The sequence below is a fragment of the Pecten maximus genome, chromosome 7 (assembly GCF_902652985.1).
Source record: "Pecten maximus chromosome 7, xPecMax1.1, whole genome shotgun sequence".
NCBI classification, from domain to species: domain Eukaryota; kingdom Metazoa; phylum Mollusca; class Bivalvia; order Pectinida; family Pectinidae; genus Pecten; species Pecten maximus.
The window spans coordinates 12,213,357-12,237,747 of NC_047021.1; the positions used below are offsets into that span (position 1 = coordinate 12,213,357).

The window sequence follows — 24,391 nt, forward strand, 5'->3', positions numbered from 1 at the left end:
TGGACATCAAGAAATAAACACAATCATGATCTAAAAAAAAAAAAGCCCTGGGGCCGTCCCCACCCCTAGGGACCAAGTGTCTTTGATATGTCTTTGAAACCATTGGAATCCCCACCCTATAACCATGCACTATTGGGCATAAAGACATAAACACAATCATGATGTAAAAATAGACCCTGGGATCTTTCCCAACCTCTAGTTTCTTGGTTATATTTTTAAAACCGTTGAAATCCCCACCCCATTACCATATATATAACATTATTTCGACATTTGGTCAAATCCAACCAGATAAGCGATACAGGCCCTTTGCAATTCTTGTTAGTAAGTTAAGTTCAAAAACAAAAAATATCTTTATAACAAATATTTATTTTTAAAAAGATATAAACAATAAAAATACATGATGATCAATGACTAGTCCAGAATTATTTTTGTTTTTTGTGCTTGCGTGCCGGAGCATTGTTGAAAGCTACCCCTGGTCTGCGACTTTGAGGTAGGTAGGCAGTGGTAATCTGCTGCATCACAATCATAGCGATGCAGGATAAGGCCATGAAACATGCATACCAGGTATAGACATTGGTGTGCGAGACAAACCAGTCGGACCAGAACGCCAATATAAGTGTAAGGCTTATGGCTGTGAACAACACCAGTCCTGATGTAGCATGGTATAACTTCAAATCAACAAGGCGTATCTGGATGTTCAAACTGCGTAAGATACCGCTGTATTTTAATAGTATTCCTCCGATCAATTGTAAAAGAACATAGGACAATGTGAGGACGCCTATAAAGCCATGCCATGTTGTGAAGTGGTTTTTCTGGTTTAAATCTTTGTTGATGTAAATGGATGCAAAGCCACATGAAGCACATGTTGCAGCTATGCCCATGACCCAAGCATGAATCTCGGCCTTGGTGGCATGTGTTCGGGACTGGAACAGGGAGCTCTCTCTGGAGAACACAATGATGGCCTCAAACATCAGCAGCACAAACTGCAACAGATACAATTATTTGTCAGTGACAAGATTTTTGTGAGTGTGAGTGGCAGAGAAAAATATTGTACTGCTGAAATGGAGAACAAATCAAAGAATTAAACAAGAGATCCCATAAAGGGACCTTGGCACCTACCATTAAAATTAATGATCTTTATTGGATCTATGTAAGACTGATTTTTCTCTACTTTTCTCATTTTTCCAATTCCTCTTTTCCTCTCTTATCATTTGAAAACAAGGGAGACAGAAACATCAGGAACTTTCTGTGACAACTAATAAAGTGTCGTAGAAAGACAAAATTCAATGGGTACACAAAAAGGTGTACAAGTACCAAGACAACAAGAACTGTGTTAATGAATTATGTAGAAAAAAACATAATAAATGTTCACACAGTTGGGCTTCAACATAGGATTGAATAAACCGGTTTTGTCTCACATGCAACAAGAAGTCGTGAAAGCAAGACTGTGGTGTTACTTTTCCAGAATTTATGGTAAATTGACTCTCGAATTAGGGATGCTGGAATACGGACTTTATTCTTTTGTGTTTTTGTCAGTTTATAAAACAGAACATGTATCAAGGTTATACCAATATGGAATATAGTTGTATTGAATGGTGCATCTTACCACACCCTATGAATTACAGGAATATGGTGATTTTTGTGGTTGTTTTTGGAAATATCCTGAAACTTTTGTGAATTTTGGAGTTTGCTTAACTCATTATACTGATCAAGCGTTTTAATCTGTAGCGGAGTGTAGTTTACAGAACGGAAGCTTGGTTCAGGATAGTTTTAATCAGATTGGGCAGAGGTGAGAGTTAAGTAAACCATAATTCTTGTCTTGCTCTTGGGTGTCTAAAAATGGCTGGCTTGAACACCAGTTCTGATATTTTCTTATCCTTTTCAATCTTTATATCATTTCTAGACATGATGCTTGATTTCTTCTTAATTTTTTTTCCCTTGAAATGTTTTGTGCACACAACTGCATTTTTGCATCAATGGCAGCTATGTTATAAGGGAAACATTGTAACATAAAATTTCACAAAGATCCATTAAGTACTTCTCAAGGAATAGTGATAACAATTAAGAATTGTTTAAAGGATGACGTGATTTGAACAGTCCACCATCTGATGATGATGAGCTAAAAATAGAATCACTTTGTATTTAATCCTTCAAGAAAACATGATGTTATGAAGTTAGTAGTTGACACTAACTTATCCCTCCTCAATTAATCTGGGGCAATGTTAAACACTTTTTGGTGATGTTCCTAGCAAAGATGGAAAAGAAGTGAAACATTAACAGTTTTTGTTTTCTTGGAAAAAGTCTTGGTGTGTATGACACATTCAGTCCTGCATTTGATTTAAATGACCAAGTATGGTAGTCTTTTGTTTGCAACAACAAAATTTTAATTCAGTACTGTATAGATATAATCAGTAAACAAATTGATGTGTCCAATAACACTAAAAAATATGTTTAATATGTCTTACTGCTATTGTCATCAAGGTTGGGTGCCAGGAGAAGAGACCTGCAAAAAAGAAAACAAAGAACTATTTTACCATTCATGAAAGACTGTTATAACCCATTCTTATAGAGTTAGAAACCTGTTAATTACTGAGGTATGTACCTAGTAGTCTAACAGTAAAATCCAAGTGACAGAGGGGGCTCATCTACAGAAAGGCTATGATAGCAGACGCTAAACCTGTTAATAACAAGAGGCCCAGAGGGCATGCATTGCTCAGTAATCATGGCAAAAAACTCATTCTTCTATTCTTTTGCCATTCGGCCACCTTCAAAAAAATGACGATTACGGCTAATGGGAGGCGTTGCGAATACTCTTAAAAAAAAAGTGCAGGGATTTGGGTACAGTGAGAGGGTTTTTTTTAATTTTTTTTAGTGGAAGATAAAAGCATTTGATGGTGTGTTTATGGTGTGTGTTTGAGATCATCAAGGGCTGCATTGTGTATATGTGCCTTGAAGATCTCTAGTGTAGTGCATTGTACTGCTGCCACCGGGAGGAGTTTCCATTGTGTTATTGTGTGTGGGAAAAAGGAGTATTTATATGTGTCATTGGTGGCAGATAGGTGTCTGAATGTGTAGGGGTGTGTTTGCCTTGTACTAGGGTCAGCTGGGTGCATGATGCCGTGTGGGTCTATTGCGACATGATGGTGAATGATTTTGTCAGTCATTCTGAAAAAGAAAAGGGATTTAAATGTTTTTGTGCTATATTTCCCCTATTGGGCCCCAATTCTCCCACCCCATGAATGTGTTTGAGCTCAGAGGACAGAGGATTTTTATTCCCTTAACTAAGCGGAGGCATAGTGCATTCCTTACAAATCCAAGCATGTTCCTAATCTGTTTATAAAGACTCTGTGCCCCATATTAGATTAACTTAAATTGATATTTGAAAATCTGTTGTAAACTACAAAAACAATTAAACAATTAAAGGATCCCATTTAAAATAAGCCTTTTACGGCTTAAATGGGCCAAAGGCAACATCTGGTTTTATTACCAAAATCTTCTTCAAATTTTTAACGAAATTCGATAATTTATTTCACTAATTTTATTTGATGTATGTGATATCCGACCAAACTACTGATCTGTGATATTTGATGTACGATATATCGGTACAAATTATTAATCTGTGATAGAATATTTGATACGTGATTACTACATTGATTTTTTAGAAAATTTGTGATAATTTATTAGTGTACTAGAGATTTATTTATGTAATATGCGATGAATGTATTTCAACATGCCTTTTACCTGGATAAACACAATGTTAAAATACGGATTAAGTTGTTCCGCCTACTGATAACCACGCAACGACCCTAGACCTGTACGTGGACGGTGGACCCGGATATCGTCATGTGATTTTAATTTGGTGATTTAACCCGACGAATCCGTGTGATTACCTGGACATCTAGTAACATACTTACTGGAACCAGGAACTGCAGTGTAGACCATAAAGGCCGTCAACAAAGTGGCTGCTACGTGGGCTACCATCACGACTGCTGAGGCTGGCGGCGTCGTCGTCAGTAGGCCAGACAACAAACTTTGATGTTGTCAATGTCAATATTAAGCTCATAGTATCCTAATATAATGACTGTAGCGTTAAGCGTTTGAGCGATCTCTATAAATCTCCCACGGAGTGTAAACTGACCCTGCAACTTTCGGGATTTACTATTCCACATGCGGGAAAAATACAAAAGGCGTTGTTAAAAACGCCATAGAAAACACCACAGTCCGATATCATACGATCTTTGTAGAATTGCTAATGTTACATGACGTAATAAAAAGTCTTCCCTCCCACCCCGTCCATTGCCTGATCCAAGACTCTGCAATAACACCGATTCCAGAAACTTCAAAAAATTCTAATTTTGTAAACCTCTAATTTTGGGGTTTATAATGCACTAGAATGCAAGCACAGAGTATATATATATTTCATTTGGGGGGGGGGGGGGTTAGTAATAGTTATTATTTATTATTCTACCATGTTTGCTATGCAACGCCAGTTTTGATTGGATTAAAACCATGTATTATTTTCCAATAATACACGCTTGTGAGTCACGACTGTTACAGTTTTATGTATCTAATATTCAACATTTTAGTAATACGGTTACTTTAGCCGAGAGGGCTAATGGGTTAGTCTTTCACAAACTTTTTATCACGACGCGAGTGATAGATGGTCATGATCGTAATACTGGATTGCCTGTAAAGAAATGTATATTTTATAAACAAATAATGCAATACTCAAGAAATAAATTACAAGGTTTTCTCGGGATTTCTTTGTCGTTTTTCTATTAGAAAGAGGTAGGTCTCAGAAATAAACAGTACATGGTAGAATAGAAATAATCAACTTTGACTCGTGTATTGTTGCAGGATATACAACTCGGACTCGGATATTTTGCAATTTTAATTTATAACTCAGGCCTGCGGCCTTCGTTATTAATTTAATTGCAAAATATCCTCGTCCTCGTTGTATATCCTGCAACAATACACGAATCATCGTTAATTATTTCTTAAATATACTATATATATTAGTCACGATGCAGCTGTGTGAGTCCTTTCCCCCTTTGGAGTCCTTAGTCATTTTTATTTATTAAATCAGTGCAATATTTTTCAGAGAATATACTAAAATTTAATTTTATGTAATAAACTTATAAATTTCAGCTTTAATTTTTCTGACCGACAGGTCTAGTCTCTTTTAACACACACTATATTAGTGTATACTAGATTCGATGTCAATTTTTATTGTGTGCTATGCTAGCATATATATGTACATTACACTTTGATAGTGTTTTAATTTATTCTTTAGCGACGCTTGTGAGAGTTACAAGAGTCCATTATTAAACTATTTTTCGGCATAGACGTATACTATTCTTTTGGCCCCGGATATGACGCGACAGGTGGCGTTACTGGTCAAGATGAAGTATGTGATTGGTCAATGCAGCGGTAAATGCAGACGTGCAGTTAAAAACGAAACAAAGTTAAGAATGAATGCAAGCTGAAAAGTGGATGTATGTTTTCAAATTACACATTAATAAAATTATATTTCTGATTCAGATGCAGTCTTATTATCACCAAAAATGATTCAAACTGATATAATTTTGCTATTCGTGCTGTAAAACACAAGTTCGTTAATTTATTTCACCAGCAGTTTTACATTATAACCACCAGCATTAAAACTATACCGTTTATCTTTTTAAAAGATATTTCTTGGTTGTATAAATATAAAACTGTGATAGAACTACAATTTAAATTTGTTACTATTTATGCATGTACTGTGATCATGTTGATTTTACTTTTGTTTGTCGCAAGAATAACACTATATTGTTAATGTTGACTTGTTATATTATATGCGACTTTAAATAAAATTTCTTGACTCTTGACTTATATATTTATTTGATTATGTTTAATGGCCCGTATGGTAATTTCGGGACAAGCAATAATGAACTGGGATATATGGGGGATCGCTTGATATTTGACTTCCAATTACAGTAGTATTAGGTGTCCTTTATTATGGAAGAATTATGTTTTACAGAACTGCATTAGTTTCAAAATTCCGTTTTGAAACAAATATCCTTGTTACCATATTGTGCCTACAGCTGTATGCAGTTTTGTTATATCAATAGTTATTCAGATACAAGAAATGCCACTAGATTAAGAGTAGTGACCTAGGCTGCAGGTATTTTGGCTTACATTGTGTGTTCTAGGCCCGGTCTGACTACGTGTCATGAAAATGTCTCCATTCGTTATACTATACATAGAAAAATTACAAAAATAATTTAAAAGAATGAAAAAAAACCCAAACAAGATAAGATAAATGAAATATTGTACATTCTCCCAAATGGCCACGCCTTAAAGTGGTTAGGAGATTGCCTTTTTATATACGAATCCTTTGTGGTAATTCATTTTTCCTAGAAGAGATAATCATACACCCTGGAGTTGTTTGTCTTATATTTGGTCACCTGACACGACGTCACACGTGATTTATTGCAATCGCCTTTTGTCCGGCATCGGCCGTCATCTATCGGAAGCAATTCACATTTTCGATTTTCTTCTCAATAACCAAGATACAAAGGGTCGTGATATTAAGACAATGGTATGCTGGGATAACAGACTAAAAGTTTGCTAAAACCGAATGACTTTTGCCTACCTTCAAGGTCACGGGACATTTATGTTAAATTCTTTATTTAAAAAAAAATCCCAGAAGGATCTTGACTACCACCGATGCCATGGAAGAATATTTTCTCAGCTTTTCCATTCTTCGCCCTCTTCCTCTTAATCACTTGATAATTAGTGGAACCTACATATAAAGTCCAAGAAAGATATCAGAAGAACTTGATATTGATAACACATTTTAACTTTGTGACATTGTCTGCATACATGGTAACACGTCACACTGTGTGGATAGTTATCAGAGAGAATCGTTTCGTCACACTTGTTAGACCTTTCGTCAACCTCGTGATTGTTTTACGCTCTACAGGAGACGATCGAAATGTTCCTCTGTCTTCAAATTAGGATTTCTTTTAATATTGATAAGAAGATATAGATCCTTGCTTGTACTAAAATGTTTTACGCCATCGATTATCGATGAGAAACAACTCGTTGGGTATGTAACATACCCAACGGTACCACTAGCTGGTTTCCAAGGGAAGCTGGTCATGTGACGAAGTTGTTCCGAGCCCGCTACCAACGCTGGATACTACAAGAAATACTTTTAGTATTTTTGGCCAAACAAATATATACCAATTCTAATACTGAGATTATGGGATCAGTTCTTTCCTGTTGATTCCTGATGGAAAGCACAACTATAATATATTTGTTAAAGTATGTACTTTTCGCGTGTCTTTCGACGATCATTAGTGCGGCTCGGTCCATTAGCGAGCCTAAGATCAGCTTTACAGGGTCTGTGTTTGCTGTTCTGACCCCGTATGGGTTCCATCAATGTGCCAGAGAGTGTGAGGATTCAGGACGGTGCGAAGCGTTCTACTTTGAAAGGACAAACTTGCAGTGCATGCTTTTCTGGGATGGCATGCTTACGACACGATTCGATACGTCCTCCCAATCGTCCACTTTCAGTCCCCAATTGAGAGATGTATATGGAAAATACGCACCAACGGTAAGCGTTAATGATTTTATTAAAATCATTTGAATTTTAGTTTTAAACTATGTCCTTCATTTTTGACTTCCTCGACTGATTTTAATATTGTTATTACTATAAATATAGTTTCCTTTGGCATCTCGAAAGATTTACTATACTTTTAAACCAGCTGCCATGTTAAAGCGACTATAGTTGTAAAAATCACTGTTGAAAAATATTATCAATTGAGGTAAACATTGATTTTCCACAAGGACACTCGATTTCGCCATTAACTAAGATACAACGCTTATAATAAACTCAAAGGGGTAGTGCAAAGACAGCTGTAGAGACTGCATCTCATACCTTAGGTACTCACAGTAGACCCATCTGGGCCTAAACTGCCACATTACACACCAACCTTATGTCGGTCAGTGTGTCTTGACTGGATGCGGTCATGGCTTCGGGAGGCATCTCTCATTGGGTAAAATTACCATGGTCTGCCGTTATTTTCTTACGACAAACAGTATCCATTGTCTAGAATGACCCTAAACAATATCAATTGTCTACAATGGCCTCCATTTAACCCCAAATAATATCCATTGTCTAGAATGACCACTATGTAACCCCAGTATATCTTCCATTGAGCATCATTGGGATGAGCTTGATAGGCGTGTATATAGAGATTTTGTTAGTCCCCTGCCGTTTGAAAAACGGGGGGACTATAGGTTTACCCTCCGTCCGTCTGTCTGTCTGTCTGTCTGTCCGTCTGTCTGTCTGTCACGCAATAGTTGTCCGGACAACTCCTTCTGAAGTACTACTCCGATTTTAATGAAACTTGGTATACATGATCAGTATAACATGTAGTTGTGCATCCCATATTTTTTTTTTTGAAAAACCAATTTTCAAAATGGCCGCCGACTTCTCATTGGTTGAGACTTGTCCGGACAACTCCTCCTAAAGTACTACTCCGATTTTAATGAAACTTGGTATACATGATCAGTATAACATGTAGTTGTGCATCCCACATTTGTTTTTCAGAAATCCATTTTTCAAAATGGCTGCTGGCTTCTCATTGGTTGAGGCTTGTCCGGACAACTCTTCCTAAAGTACTGCTCCGATTTTAATGAAACTTGGTATACATGATCAGTATGACATGTAGTTGTGCATTCCACATTTTTTTCTTTCGAAAAAACAATTTTCAAAATGGCTGCCGGCTTCTCATTGGTTGAGACTTGTCCGGACAACTCCTCCTAAAGTACTACTCCGATTTTAATGAAACTTGGTATACATGATCAGTATAACATGTAGTTGTGCATCCCACATTTTTCTTTTCGAAAAAAGCAATTTTCAAAATGGCCACCGACTTCTCATTGGTTGAGACTTGTCCGGACAACTCCTTCTCAAGTACTACTCCGATTTTAATGAAACTTGGTATACATGATCAGTATAACATGTAGTTGTGCATCCCACATTTTTATTTTTCAAAATGGCTGCTGGCTTCTTATTGGTTGAGGCTTGTCCGGACAACTCCTCCTAAAGTACTACTTCGATTTTAACGAAACTTGGTATACGTGATCAGTATAACACGTAGTTTAAAAAATGGGAAATAAATAGTTGCACTCCTGGTTCAGGCAGGGGACTTTGTATTGCTGTTGCAATACTATCCATCCTTGTTGTCTCTGGTTTGTTTTAGGATTGTTATATGACAGAGAGTTCAAATCACATTATTAATATTTTGGCAAATAAATAGGAAAATGAAGTTTACATGTATTGGTATTCCGATATATATACATTATATAAAGTATGTAGATGGCGATCCAACTTTTAATTAAAGCAAGTCCAATGATGGAGTTCTCATCACATATACACTTGGCAATCGAATGAAGACCTATTATTCGATTCTCTATGTAATGTTCTGGGGTTTATGTCCCCGGCATACAAGACAACAACCATGTGTTTCAACAGGCGGTTTATTAAAGGTGCGGTATCCCACAATACATCACAGAGGTATACACTGACATCCGGAACAGTACGGTTAATCCGGGCGGGTAACACTAATTTGCTGATACACAACATCCCTCCCCCTTTTTGGTAAACGACTTATAAATAAATGGTAATTGCACCATTTACTTTTAACCATGTCCATATGCATAGCTGGAAACAACACTTTACCATATAAGGTTAATATAATATGTTACTTCTTGTAACTGACTAGAAAAATAATTTTAACCAGGTCCGTGTTGACATGAAAATTGGAGCTTAACCATAAAACATCTTATCAAGCTTAAAACTTAACAATGAACCATTAACACATGCTCCAATTCATGTTCTCACAAAATCCTTCAGATAAATGGGTGAGTGCCTGGCCCGTTGAGGTCTCACTGGTATTTGCACTGGTTTTGAATTACCAATCTCTGTATGTGCAGTTTTTGGTGTAGTAACTCCACAGCTTTCCACAGCTGGTGTTTGGTCTTGAGTAGGTACCAACACATCCTCAAGTTCCTCGGGAAGATCCAACTTTACATTAGAAGATAGACTGTGCCTCTGACGAATATGATCGACATGACGACGTTTGACCTTGCCGTCATCATCACTTACTGCATATGACACGGGTCCGTTCTTTGATGATATTTCACCAGATAACCATTTCGGACCACTGTAAAAGTTCTTGACCCAGACCTGATCTCCAGTACTGAAAGTACGTTGCTTTGAATGTTCGTCATGATAAACCTTTTGACTAGTTTGACATTTCCTGACACGATTTCTGACCTCAGGTCTGACGAGATCAAGTTTTGTTCTGACACGACGTCCCATTAGGAGCTCCGAAGGCGAGATTCCTGTCGTAGTGTGCGGAGTTGACCGATATGCTAGTAGAAATCTGTTCAATTTCCGTGTAAGGTTTCCTTCAGTATTTTGCATCTTCTTCATGCCTTCTTTGAATATCCTGACCGACCTCTCCGCGAGACCATTAGATGAAGGATGATGGGGTGACGTTTTCACATGTACGACTCCATTCTCAGACATGAACGCTGCAAAATCTTCGCTGACAAAGCATGGGCCGTTGTCAGACACCACCATCTCCGGTAAACCATGTGTAGAGAAACATTATCTCAATTTGTCAATGGTCACTGCTGACGTCGATGCTTTTGTAGGGTACACCTCCAACCATTTGCTGTAGGCATCAACTATGATGAGAAACATCTGACCTAGAAATGGACCAGCATAGTCCACATGTAATCTCGACCATGGCTTTTCAGGCCAATCCCATGGGTGGAGAGGAGCTACCGCGGGAATCGAACCGTGTACCTGACAGTCCTGACATCCCTGTACTTTACTCTCAATGTCCCTATCGATCCCAGGCCACCAGATGTAGCTTCGTGCCAATTTCCTCATCCTGACCATCCCTGGGTGTCCCTCATGAAGTTCCTCTAACAATTGTTTCCGTCCAATTGTAGGGACTACCACACGCGTTCCCCAGATAACACACCCGTCATAACAACGGAGTTCTGTCCGGCGTGTAAAGTAAGGTTTCAAATCCTCCTCACCACACTTGTCTCTCCAACCCTTTTGTACATGGTTGAGAACTCTACTCAGGGTTGAGTCTTTGGCTGTCCATGTCTGGCTATTATGAAAGTCTACTGGGGTGCTGCCAAGATAGTTGATGAAAAAAGTGGTCTCCCCTGGAATAGGTATTTCTCCAACTGTTTCCTGGAGGGGTAAACGACTTAGTCCATCGGCGTTGCCGTTCTTTGATCCCTCTTTATACAGAAGATCATACTCATATGTTCCTAAGAGTAGTGCCCACCGTTGAATCCTGGCTGAAGCCATAGTAGGTGTAGGTTTGTCTGCTTTGAGTAAACCTAAAAGAGGTTTGTGATCCGTGTAGAGTACAAATTTGCGCCCGTACACATACTGGTGGAACTTCCGGACTCCAAATATGAGAGCGGCTCCCTCCTTATCTATTTGCACATAGTTACGCTCTGCTGGCGCTAGTGTACGCGAAGCGTAGGCAATAGGGCGTTCCTTACCCTGTACTCTGTGTGACAGTACTGCCACCAATCCGTAGGGTGAAGCGTCACAAGAGAGTATCAGTTCCTTATTTGAGTCAAAATGCACTAGCAATGCGTCTGATTGCAACATCTCCTTGGCGCGTGCAAACGCCTCAGCTTCCTCTTTTCCCCATTTCCATTTACTGTCTTTTCTGAGTAGTGCATATAAATGTGACAACACACTACTAAGATTTGGCAAATAACAGGCATAATAATTCAAAAGTCCAATAAATGCCTGAAGTTCCTTAACATTATGTGGTGCAGGAGCCTCCTTTATTGCTCATACCTTTTCGGCTATGGGTTGTATCCCCATGCTGTTGATCCTATGTCGCAGGTAAACTACTTCATCTGACAGAAATACACATTTAGTCTTTTTAAGTCTTACACCTGCTTTATCCAAACGATCAAGTACTACAGCTAGGTTTCTCAGATGCTTATCCTTCCCCGATATCAAGATGTCATCTACCCACATGCGCTATGCCATGTAGTAAGTTTTTCATGACACGTTGAACGATTCCTGGACTAGATGATACTCCATAGGGTAGGCGATTGTACTTAAATAAACCCTTGTGTGTGTTTATTGTCGTGTACACCTGAGATTCTGTGTCCAATTCAAGCTGTTGGTAGGCCTGACTAAGGTCTAGTTTAGTGAAGTGTGACCCACCTCCCAATGCTGCGTTGAGATCTTCTGTTTTCGGAATAGGATAGTTGTCGAGTTTCGAGACTCGGTTGACTGTGACTTTGTAATCACCGCAAATTCTAATGCTACCATCTCCCTTAACAATGGGTACAATGGGTGTGGCCCATTCAGAAAATTCTACGGGTGATATAGTTCCTTCTGATACCAAGCGATCAAGTTCCTGCTCTATTCTGTTGTCCCTTAGAGCATACGGCACTGGTCTAGCCTTGAAATATAATGGCTTATGTGAGTTGTCCACACATATAACTTGGCATTGGTTCCACGGATTGTACCTAATCCATCCTTAAACACTGACTCATGTTTTCTCAAAATGTTATCAAGCTGATTCTCTTGTGGATCTTGCTTGACTTGACATATCTGGCTCCAATCTAACTTGACATGAGAAAGCCAATTTCTTCCAAGTAGACTGGGGTAGTCTCCCTTGACGACAACCACTGTGAGTGTTCCTGTATAGTCTCCATACTCCACTGAGACATCACCCTCACCCCTGGTTGGGATTGGTTCACCGGTGTAAGTCTTTAACTTCACCGCAGTATCTCTTAGCTTTACTGACTTGCCTTTTTTGTTGATCTCCGCCAACGTGTTATCCCCAATCACTGTGACTACAGCTCCCGTGTCTATTTCCATTTCACTGTCTTGTCATTAACCTGTAGTGTAACTTCACAGCGATCAGATTTGCCAACTTGATTTATGTTGTACATTGAGTAGACATAGTCCTGTTCATCGTTCCTGTTTTCCGTAGTTGACTGCAGCATGTGTACTGGTGTTGTTTGTGATTTATGCTGTTTACCTTTTACTGTGTCTTTGTTTCGCTGTCGACTCAAACATTTTTCCTTTATGTGTCCTTTCTTTTTACAGTAATAACATTCACTGTCTTTGAAACGGCATACTTTGGGGTCGTGGTTCCCCCACACCTATAACATGGCTTCTGTTGACCTTGATGACCTTGGACATGACTTCTAGACTGACCTTGACCTTTCCTATGCTGACGTGTTCCTCGATTATTATCATTCGAAACTTTGTTGACATATATTGTTCTGTGTATCGGACCTCGATCCGTGCCCCTGTGCTCCCTGCAAGTCTATAACATTTTTCGCAGCTGTTTCCATAGACAATGCTATTTCATACGCACGTTTAAATGACAATTCTTTTGTCGCCAATGTAATGTTCTGGGGTTTATGTCCCCGGCATACAAGACACTCTACACATACATAGCTAATGCAAAATATGGTGAACTTGACTGTAAATATTCTATTTAAGGGTTCGCCTCCAGCCTCCAGTTGCCCCGCTGATAGCAAGGTGATAAGGACACACAGGAACGAAGATAAGTGTATAAAAGGTAACATTTATTGTGGATTAACCAGGCATAGATTATTCATTAGATAAAGTGTAATGCATTCTCTTAAACACCCTTTTTCAGAACTGCACCAACAGCTATAGCAGGGCGTGGCTCGGTGGTCCCTCCCCCAATAATATGCTGAGATGTATAACCATATTTGGTTGTGCTGTCTTAACTTTCAACATAAACAACTTACCTCGAGTTTAACTCACAACTCAGCTTTCTGATGAATGTGATGATTTCATTAACACTCCAGTTACCCATTTGTAAGCTTTCTGATGACTGTGATGATTTCATTAACACCCCTGTTACCCATTTGTAAGCTTTCTGATGAATGTGATGATTTCATTAACATCCCGGTTACCCATTTGTAAGCTTTCTGATGACTGTGATGATTCCATTAACACCCCTGTTACCCATTTATAGCCTATCTTATATTTACGTCTTTAAGTTGATTTGATATTCAAGGACTTGTTCCTATTATTACGATTTCCATGAAAGATGTCAACTACTGAGGGGAAAATTAAGGTTTCGAGAGATACAGGCTGATGGAGTTCAGGAAGGAAGCTTCGAGATGTACACAAAGATTTCATTGGGAAATATTACAACACCACGACCTCACTGGGGAATATATTTTCTTGTGTATCATGAAGTCAGACCATGTTTGATGTTCGTGATAGGCCTATGTTATATGAAGTCAGACCGTGTTTGATGCTCGTTGATAGGTCCATGTAACATGAAGTCAGACCGTGTTTGATGTTCTTTGATAGGTCCATGTAATATGAAGTCAGACCGTGTTTGATGCTCGTTGATAGGTCCATGTAATATGAAGTCAGACCGTGTTTGATGCTCGTTGATTATAAGACTCTTTCATATGTGTATATGTAGGATAGGGATATTCCACCCGAGGGGTCACAAAATGTGGTGAAACCCGAGGCTTACCACATTTTGTGATCCCTCGGGTGGAATATCCCTATCCTACATACACACATAATGAAAGAGTCTTTTTCTCTCGTATCATTGCCGAATTTCTGGCGAAAGTGTCCCTCAGCCATCCATTTTCTTCAATTTTTTAATTTCTTTATTTGACGTTTTTACTAAATATACTTGTGATATTCTGAAAGATCATACCCTATTTTGACAAACTATGTTTGAACACAAATTTCATTCATTTTGTGGTTAAGTGATGAACGAATGAACAATTCGCCGATAAAAATTACCGTAACTTGACCGACTTTTACGTGGCCGTGATCAAATTGTCAACATCCGAGAAAAAGAAGTTCTATCAACAATACTGAAAGCCAACGCTGAAATGAGTTTTCCAACTTCACATATAATTTGATTTGCACCTCGACATATTTAATCATTTCACAGAACACACTGTACTTTTAAATGTCAAGTCAATTTTTTTTTTATAAAATACTACGTCACTGCATGACGTCACGACTGTCATTGGAATTCCATTCATAGTTCAAGGATATTGAGAGTGATGTCGATCTCGATCGCCATGAAGCGGCGATGTTTCGTGGCTGGTAATTTAAATTCACTGTGATTTTGGCAACTTCGTGTGTGAACCAGCGAACAATGACTTCGATCTTTTCTGTGACATAGGATTATATGTGTTTAACCGGTTGTCTTGATGGAATGACGAAGGTAGGTCAGTCGATAGGCTAACGATGATCATATTGAAAGGCTAGGATGACAGTTAGTTTTCATGGTTACTCTTCACAAATATAGACTCTGAGTTACAGTTAAAATAAATATTTTTATATGAACATCGAGGGGTGTCATTTTTACCGAATGTTCGTTCATTTAAGAGCCAATTCCCAACTTCCAAATACACAGGTTACTGAGTAGGCCTAACAGTTACTGACAGTACAGTACAGTAGAGTAAACAAATTCCAGGGCTCCCTGCTGACGCAAACGGAACCATTTCATAGGTTGTGACGTTTGACATTTTCTTTTTTATATTTTTTTTTATGTATGGCTTTTATTTTACTTCCTCTCATTGCCAGGTGATTGTGTGTGTTTACATGTTTTTAATGACAAATGACAAATCTGTCGGGTAGTCTAAGCCAGTCTGTACTGTACTGTAACTGTTACAACAGGCGTGTAGGCGTAGTCTAACTGTTTGTTACAGTAACGGAGTTATATGTTCGCTCAGATGAAATGTCTAATCGTTTAACCGTGTAGCCCTATTAATTTACTGCTGATATGATATATGTTTATCTAAGAATGTATGTATTTTTATAGTTAAGTCCAACGTTTCAAAACCGACACCGACGATAAGGACTGTCGGATGTGAACACAAGCAGACGACGTTGTGAGAGTTGTCCCCCTTGAACGCAGATTAATCCGCGCGCGTGAAATGCTATGTAAGATAGATTTATTTATCTTACATAGCTATCTTACATGGGCAAACTCTATCCAACATGGCGAGATATGAGAGAAAGATTTATCTTACATAGCTATCTTACATGGGCAAACTCTATCCAACATGACGAGATATGAGAGAAAGATTTATCTTACATAGCTATCTTACATGGGCAAACTCTATCCAACATGACGAGATATGAGAGAAAAGTCTATGTAACATGATGTCAGACCGTGTTTGATGCTCGTTGATAGGTCTATGCCTAGTGGTTTCTTTGTCAGCGCATTTGTTATCGTTTTGAAGACGAAACCTAGATTTGTATGGAGGGGGTCATCGATTTGACCTAGATTTGTAGAGCGGGTGTCGTCGATTTGACCTAGATTTGTATGTCGGGGGTCATCGATTTGAAATAGATTTGTATAGCGGGTGTCGTCGATTTGACCTAGATTTGTATAGCGGGTGTCGTCGATGTAGCAGAAGACGCTATTCCTTCTGGACTATCTGGTCCTATTCCTTTCACCTTTTCAAGCGTCTCAACGCAAATCTGTATTTTGTTCATAGTTTGACCTCGGTTTGTATGTTCATACAAGTCCGTAGCCCCTGTTTTTATCAGGACATTGTTGGCAGTTACTCTCGGACGGAAAGAGAGGCATACTAAATAAAACACAGACAGTTTTGATATGTCTTTTCAAATTGGTTTCCCTCCGAGCGAAGTAATGTAAAATTTTGATCTAAGTTGAGGTTAGCATTACAAGCTACAATAGGACTGAGGGAGGGAATACATTTGGGAAGCGAATCGGGGTTTTACACAGCCTGCATCGATCAATATGTCTGCCTTTCTAAAGGAGCAATTTAGTCAACTTTGAAAATAAGTCATTGGATATACGTCACTTCAGAAGAAAGTTGAAGCATTTGATAAGCACCATCGCTGTTAGTTTTATTTTTTGAGAGAATGTGGTGATATAGGCAGGGCGATAACTATTTCAGTGTGTGGCTACCCACCAATTATTCCCGGGACCTATGTTATGATGCCAGTGTCAACAGGCGGAGATGACTACACCTTGCCAGGCGTCGCTGTTCAATATGTGTGTCATAATAGTCACCACTTTCATGGTGGGGGCATAAGATGTCTGACGAGCGGCAATTGGTCGAACTTCGAGTCTCTACCAGGATGCTCACGTAAGTACAACCATATTACCTAATATTAGTTGTAATCGAGTTGCGTTGGTATGATTTTGTATTTTTCTCACAATTAGAAAGTTGAAAAATCAAACAGTGGCGATCGCGAAATAAGATATTTTCCCAGGCAAGAAAATGCCGAAAGATAGAATCTATTTCTGTATGAAAATATTTCAAATATCTTACTTGTACAAATGTTTTGTATTGTATATCCAAAAAAAAAAATCTTTCGCTTTTTCTGCATTGGTAGAAAATTAAACAGATCATATCATGCAATCAGCATTACAGCGCACGACAGCCAACGCACGAATGCTTATTCATTGATTTCTCTGCAGTTCTTGGTGACAGTACTTGTGTCAACGACGTCGACTGTGAAGCAGTAATTAGGTCCAAGTGTAACAATGGCCTGTGTGTATGTCCGGCTAACATGGATTACAATTACGACACAAAGGCATGTGTAACAGGTAAGGAATTCGAGACGCAAACTATCGAAGATCGAATGATGACAGCGATGGAATCGTCTCTCTATGTCCAGCAATTGTTATGAGATTAAATATGACCTCGCACTTTTCCACATTAGTTTATTAAAGTCCTAAAATGTTTGATCACAAAATCAGCCCTGGTATTTTTGTCTCAATCTTCATATCTATCCCACAGACTGCAGGAGCTTGTACGAATCCGGATCACTGGAGAAAGGTATGTATCCGGTCGCTCCAGACGGTGTCAATGAGATGTCAGTTTGGTGCAAGGATGGCTGGACTGTAATACACAGAAGAGTAAACGGAAACGTCCGTTTTGAAACAAAAACTTGGGAAGACTACAAGCGCGGATTCGGAGAGAAAAATTACTGGGTTGGACTAGAGAAACTTCACATTCTCACTCAATCAAATAGCAAGGTTCATATTTATCTCGATCTTGGTAACAAGGAAAACATAACCTTGCTATATCGAGATTTTCGTGTATACAACGAATCCACCAACTACACGATGACCGTATCCGAGAACTTTGAATCCAATCGTAACATCAGTCAATCGTTTACTGGCTTGTACTCCTCTAACGGCTCGCCATTTTACACAACAGACAGGAATTCAACATCGTGTGCTGTTACATTTGGGGCCTGGTGGTACACGGCTCAAAGTTGTTGGGCCCACTTGAAGAACCTGAATGGTCCTTTTGACAATATGTTTATCAGATTCCTTGATGAAGCGACAAAAACTGTTATTAAAATTAATGTGGAAAAGGTGGAAATTCGAATAAAAAGACTATAATGCTACTTAGAACACCGGCAGTGTATCTGGTAATCAACAGCCAACGTTAAAATTCAATATCCTCGATATGAACTTGATTCTCGGAAAAGCGTTTGAATACCCACCTAAAAATACAAAATTCGTCATTGCTCACTTAATGTCACGTTTCGAAGTTACACTTGTCATTTTCACTTTCCCAGTCACAGTCAAAATGAGGTATAATCCTGATATTTACATTAAATAAATCGTTGAAAATACTGCACGAGAAAAAACCATAAAAGTCGGGATGTGTTGCGACGTCGGTAACTATGGCAGCTATGGGTGCTAAGATAATATAGTTCCAGTGAATCTACGTAAAGAAACCAGTATTGTTAACATAAATTAAAAGAAACAACTCGACATCATCGTTTAATATCTTTAACTTTTTTTTAATTAATTGATATATTCACAATCCACAATCTCCGATTAACTGTGGTTGTCAAGCACAGCGTGTATTGACACATTTTTAGTAGTAACGTATAGGAACTGCACGCTTCAACCATTTGTTGTTGGGAAGTTAAATATGCACCCAATATTCAGTTAAGTTTTTGACAAAATACCTATTTTTACAGCTTTTTGTAAAGAGATCATCGGGTAACAGGAGAAAACTCTAAAATTGCGTTGATTAGTCTTCTCAAAATGGCACCGTCTAGTTGATGTTTGGTAACGTCAAACAGAGACGACGTCATGAACATGTTACCGATACCAACTGGTACTGGATTCCTCTCATAGCGTTTAAAACATCTGTTACATAGTGACATTCGTAGTTAGCAACTTTTCGGAAGATACTGTTTTTTTTTTTATTTGGGAGCAACCTTGCAGGAAATGTACACCGGGTCCAAAATAATAGGTCTGTATAAAATATGTTTTATGAATAACTTTCACATTTACACGAGTTTACTAAGCCTTTTGTTGTCAACCTTATTATATATACTTAATATATTTAAATGTGTTAACAAAGACCAATATAGTTATCATTGTAGTCCCTATTAAACAAGTTTTTGCATCTCATTTGGCTTTCAAAATAGAGATATTGGCTTATTGAGGTTAAACATTGTTATGCTTAACTTGTTGATATTGTGACGGTTAAATTTTTCCCATGCTCTATAAAACAATCTTTGCAATAAAATATCATTTGACTTTATTCATTAAAAGTATAATCAAATTGCTGGACACCACAGCAAATATTAATAGTTGTGGATAAAACAAAGAAAGAACATTTTGACAATATTATTGTTAAATGGTCATATCGCCTTAACACTTTTAGAAAATTGAAATTAAGCGTTGACAGACGAAGTCTGCACAGATGTATTTGTCTTTTGTTCGTCCCTTGTTGGAATACGCCGATGTCGTATGGGACAATCTCACAATAGAATATGCAAAAAAAGTTCGAGTGTATCCAACTTTAAGCTATTTGAATAATATCTGGTGCCACTGAACTAGCTAGTCATGATTACCTTTACCGTGAAACTGGAATAGAGCCATTGTCGGAAAGAAGACGTAAAAATTATCCACCTTCATAAAATCATTCATGGACTGACACCAGCTATTTAACAGAAATACTACTTAATCGAATCAATGAAATGCATGGTCATAATACACACCAATTTCAAAATATTACTAACCTACTGGCTAGATCCAAGTTTTGAAATAACTCTTGCTTTCCTCTTACTATTAACCTATGGAATAATTTGCCTTCTAATATAAAAAATTAATCCTTCTATTTCATTTCTGAAACTCTGGAAAATTGAAAATTCCCATGTACTATTTTACTGGAAAACAAATAGGTCAAATTTAGCATGCCACACTTCGTTTAAAATGTAGCTTTCTTCGAGATCACCTGTTTTTCTGCACTTGCGGTCAAATTGAAACCGTAAATCACTATCGCCTAGAGTGCAATACGTATAGCAAGCTAAGCCGTCAATATATTAATCCTATCAACAACTTGCCTTTAGACCCCCTTCTTCATTTGTTGCGTACCGAGGCAGAAAACGTTAATATTTTTAAGGCTGTTAAAACATTCATTGTTAAAAGTAAATGCTTTAATTATGTATGATGCTACTTACCATAACACAATCTATGTCTTGTAGTCCATATTTATTGCTTTCACTACTTTACAAGGGTTTACGAGTGATTTATTCCACCACTTCCACCCTTCCCTACACCCTTCACCCTCACTGAACCTTCTAACCCTTCTCTCCGTTTCAACTGCATTATTGTTGCTGTTATGTGTTACTGTTAATATTTTACTTATTGATATTACTATTATTACTGTTTCGTTATTATCGAGACAATGTTATCTATTCTCTGCTGACTTTACAACACTTACCTACGGGACTTGGAGTCATGTTGAACCATAGACATACAAGATGTACATGTATGTCTGTGGCTCACCATAACATCTTTTCTGTTCATCATGTCTGTCACAAAAAGAGAAGACGGATTAATATGAGTACCTAAGTACTTCTTTCCGAATTATCTGTTTATGTATTGTCTTATTATCCTGTTGAACAAATATATACTGTTTAAACCAACATTTGTTAACGATATTTCTGCAATATAGTACTACATGTATGATGTTTTCTCTAAATCCAAAATTTAGCACCATTAGCGATTAAAGTAGTTCGTTTTTCAATTGTTTCAAATTTTACCTAGTGATAGAACACATATTGAAGCTAATCTTTAAGTAAAACATATCGGACAAAACTTATATCTTACCAAGATTTCATATTTTTGTGAAAGCCTGGTTTTGAGAATATTTTAGGAATTTAAAATGTGTTACAAAAACATGTCATTGACGCATGTTTTGGCATTTGGTCAGTTCACTGAACATGTTGACCATTTAGACCTTTTTAATCTAAAAGATGTATACTAGTATTATACCATTCGATATAACTACTATTTTACCTGTATCACACAGACCATTAGAATATTGTCTCGGCTTCCTCACTTCGCGTCCTGATCTTGACCTATACGCCTCGTTCTCGATAGGTGGCTCAAATGACTGCGACTCGAGATCCCAAGTTTGTCGCAACACATTTACTAGGATCTGGTTTTGAACCTGGCGCGATGATCTCTGGTTTTCTTCCTCAACCTCTGTGGGTTTGTTTTAGGAGTATGCTGTTCCTTCTAAACAAAATCATTACTGGTTTCTACTATATCTGGGCGACTGTATGGTGTTGCCAGTTTTCGTTGATGTCCGTTGTCATCACCACTATCCCATTCTTCCTCAATAGGTATCAGACTACCTGTAGATACATGCCTGTTGAAATTAATATTTTGCCGCGACTGTCGCAATCTCGAATCTCTAATGCCATGCTCAAGGCTTCAACAACGGTCGAGTTTTTGGTGGTGTTGTCTTTAGTCTCCGTCCCTTTAACGTGATAATTAAACCGATCTGGCTATTTCTGTACTGTAGGATAGCTAGACATGGCCTTCTTTAACAGTCTTTTAACCGTACCATTTGCTCCACCTGTCCATTGGATTACGGCTGATGAGCGCTGGTTGTTACGTGTTGAAAATTATCAGCTCTCAAATTATCACTTATAACTTATCACTTATATATACTTTGACATCTGTCTCTGCCCCCCACTGTCCGCAGAAACTGCTTAACTTTCATTTTGAACAAACCATTGCTAATTTTGACCACGGTCGATTTGGTATCTCGTGTGACTCCACAGGCTTCTCTGAATTGTATTTTGTTATATGTTCGGCCCCAAAACTACAATTTTCCACCTCTTCTTAATGTTAGGGCTCGCGTCTGGCCAAAATAAGATTTTCCTCGCATGCGTTACATTTGGCTATGTTGAGGTGTGATTTATGTGTGCGATCGAGCATTTCCTTTCTGATATCTTTGGTTACGATATCAGTTTTGGTCCTTTGAACATCAATCCATCAATAAAGAAAATCTCAAAAGTTAAAATAGGGTCGGATTTCTTGATAGATTTCTTCTTTTGTTTCCGGCCATCCCTTTAAAACTTGTCGTTTCAACTCCACTAATCTACGTCATTACATCTGGTACCTGTGTTTGCGTGCATCTGCATTTTTCTTCTTGCACGATTTACATTTCTTACCGAATGCTTTGTAAGTGGAGCTTCTGTGATCGAATCCACACGTGTTACATTTAGACTGTTTATCTGGTATCGACACATGCGCAAGTAGGTCATTCTTGTTCACTGTCCGAACTTGATTTATTCCCGAGTAGTCGTGCATTTCAATTCTTGTTGTGACAGTTTAAATGTAGGTCTTCGCTATATTATGTACTTCTGTTCGTTTATATTGAGCATTCGCTGATCAGTTTTTCTCAAACCTCCGGTGATTTCTTGCCAAAAACTTTTTTTATTCCTTTACGATTTCATCTTCCATTTCCGGATTGTAACCATAGTCTTTAAACCAAACCCTCGTGTCTGTGACAAATCGTTCTAATGGTTGACCAACGGTTTGTACTCTGGATTCCAATCTACGTCTGACAGATCGTGTTTGACTTTGGTTTACAATAGTTCTCGAACCCGTGCTGTCATTTGCATTCATATTCCAAGAGTAAATGCTTTGACCCTTTTTATCTACCCATGACAATAGATAATTATATGTTCCCTCTTCCCACTAAGCGGTCCACCGAATGTGAATTGGTATTCCATTTTGAACGTTTTGAATTAGTTTTGAAATGGTCAGGGTACTTTTTGACGTGTTTTTATTTTTTCATCGTTTTGAAATGGCTTCGAGCACTCCATTAATGTTTCTTCCTTTGGTTTAGATCTGATCAACAATGGGTGGTGCGGGATGTCGTCTGATTATGACACCGGTCAATTCTTATTTCATTTCAGCTTCATGAGTAAATTTATCCTTTGGTCGATAAATAAACGGAGAGGATCTTAAGATCCTAAAGATGCGCAAGAGTTGGAGTAGAAATTCCTACTAAATATGGTTACTCGCTAACGGTCCTCAGTGTAAATAGGTCAAGGTCAAGGTCATTTAAAACTTTTAAACTCCCGAGACCTTGAAAATAAGTTAAGATAGGTAAAAGAATGGTTCATATTGATTGACAGACCATGGTGGCCTGGAATGAGGTCATATTATCATGGTCTCTGCATATTGTTCATAGATCACTGTCTAAATTTAAATGCAACCACAGACAGATGCTTTATCAATATACTATAAATACAATGTAATAGAATTTTTTAATTTGAGATGTCTTACGTGTCATTACAGTTATTGTGTCAAATGTCCTTTCTTTTGTACATGTATTTTGTTGACGAAATAAACCTAAGATGGTACCCGTTGTCTGTGCGTCGTCATTCACCGACGGAGTGGCACAACAACCACTGGGACCGTGAGGATAGTTCAAGGTCATTTAAATGATGAAACTTTAATGTTCTTAACCCCACACAGGTATATCTCTTCTCAAATATCATCGCGCAGTTTCTTATAGTTTTCCTAAAAGTTAAAACTTCACGGACTGGAGGACAACCACTCCCGCACAATACCATAAACTCAATATGTTTATTTTTATCTTCAACTCCAAATCAGCGCATGCGTGGAAAGAACATCTTGTTGAATTCACCATTAATTTGTAAGTGCCATCTCACGGTCCTATTTATGGACATAGTATGCAATCCTAATGAACGTATACAGATTTTTTTCTGGTAAGCGAGTCGACTGTTCTGCATTACAGCAAGACAACCACAATGACTGTAACTGTTTGTCCTGAATCCAATAAAATTGGTAAATCATTTTTTTTTAGATACACGTAAGGATGAACACTAGAAGCTCAAACGATATACGCAATCGTTAAATTCGATTTAATCTGTAAATACACGTGATAGATGCTCGATAATCACAAGATATGAAAAGTTACTACTTGAACGCTACGTCATATCTGATTATAAAATGGATTTCTGTTTCAT

General features: G+C 38.0%; 1 protein-coding gene and 1 pseudogene across 2 annotated transcripts; both read right to left on the minus strand.

The window, feature by feature from the left end:
• Positions 1–346: 346 nt before the first annotated feature.
• LOC117331621 (cytochrome b561 domain-containing protein 2-like) lies at positions 347–4,066 on the minus strand. 2 transcript variants are annotated; one of them, XM_033890442.1, is made up of 3 exons: positions 3,915–4,066; positions 2,466–2,503; positions 347–983 (listed from the first exon to the last, which is right to left on the minus strand). In XM_033890442.1, exons 1-3 carry the CDS (start codon positions 3,979–3,981, stop codon positions 423–425), a joined length of 666 nt encoding a protein of 221 aa, XP_033746333.1. In that variant the 5' UTR covers positions 3,982–4,066; the 3' UTR covers positions 347–422. The 2 variants fall into 2 exon arrangements, with proteins under 2 accessions (XP_033746333.1, XP_033746334.1); XM_033890443.1 differs by lacking the exon at positions 2,466–2,503 and having other exon boundaries at positions 3,915–4,022.
• A 5,567-nt stretch (positions 4,067–9,633) lies between these two features.
• Positions 9,634–22,700, minus strand: LOC117331051 (annotated as a pseudogene).
• Positions 22,701–24,391: the final 1,691 nt, after the last annotated feature.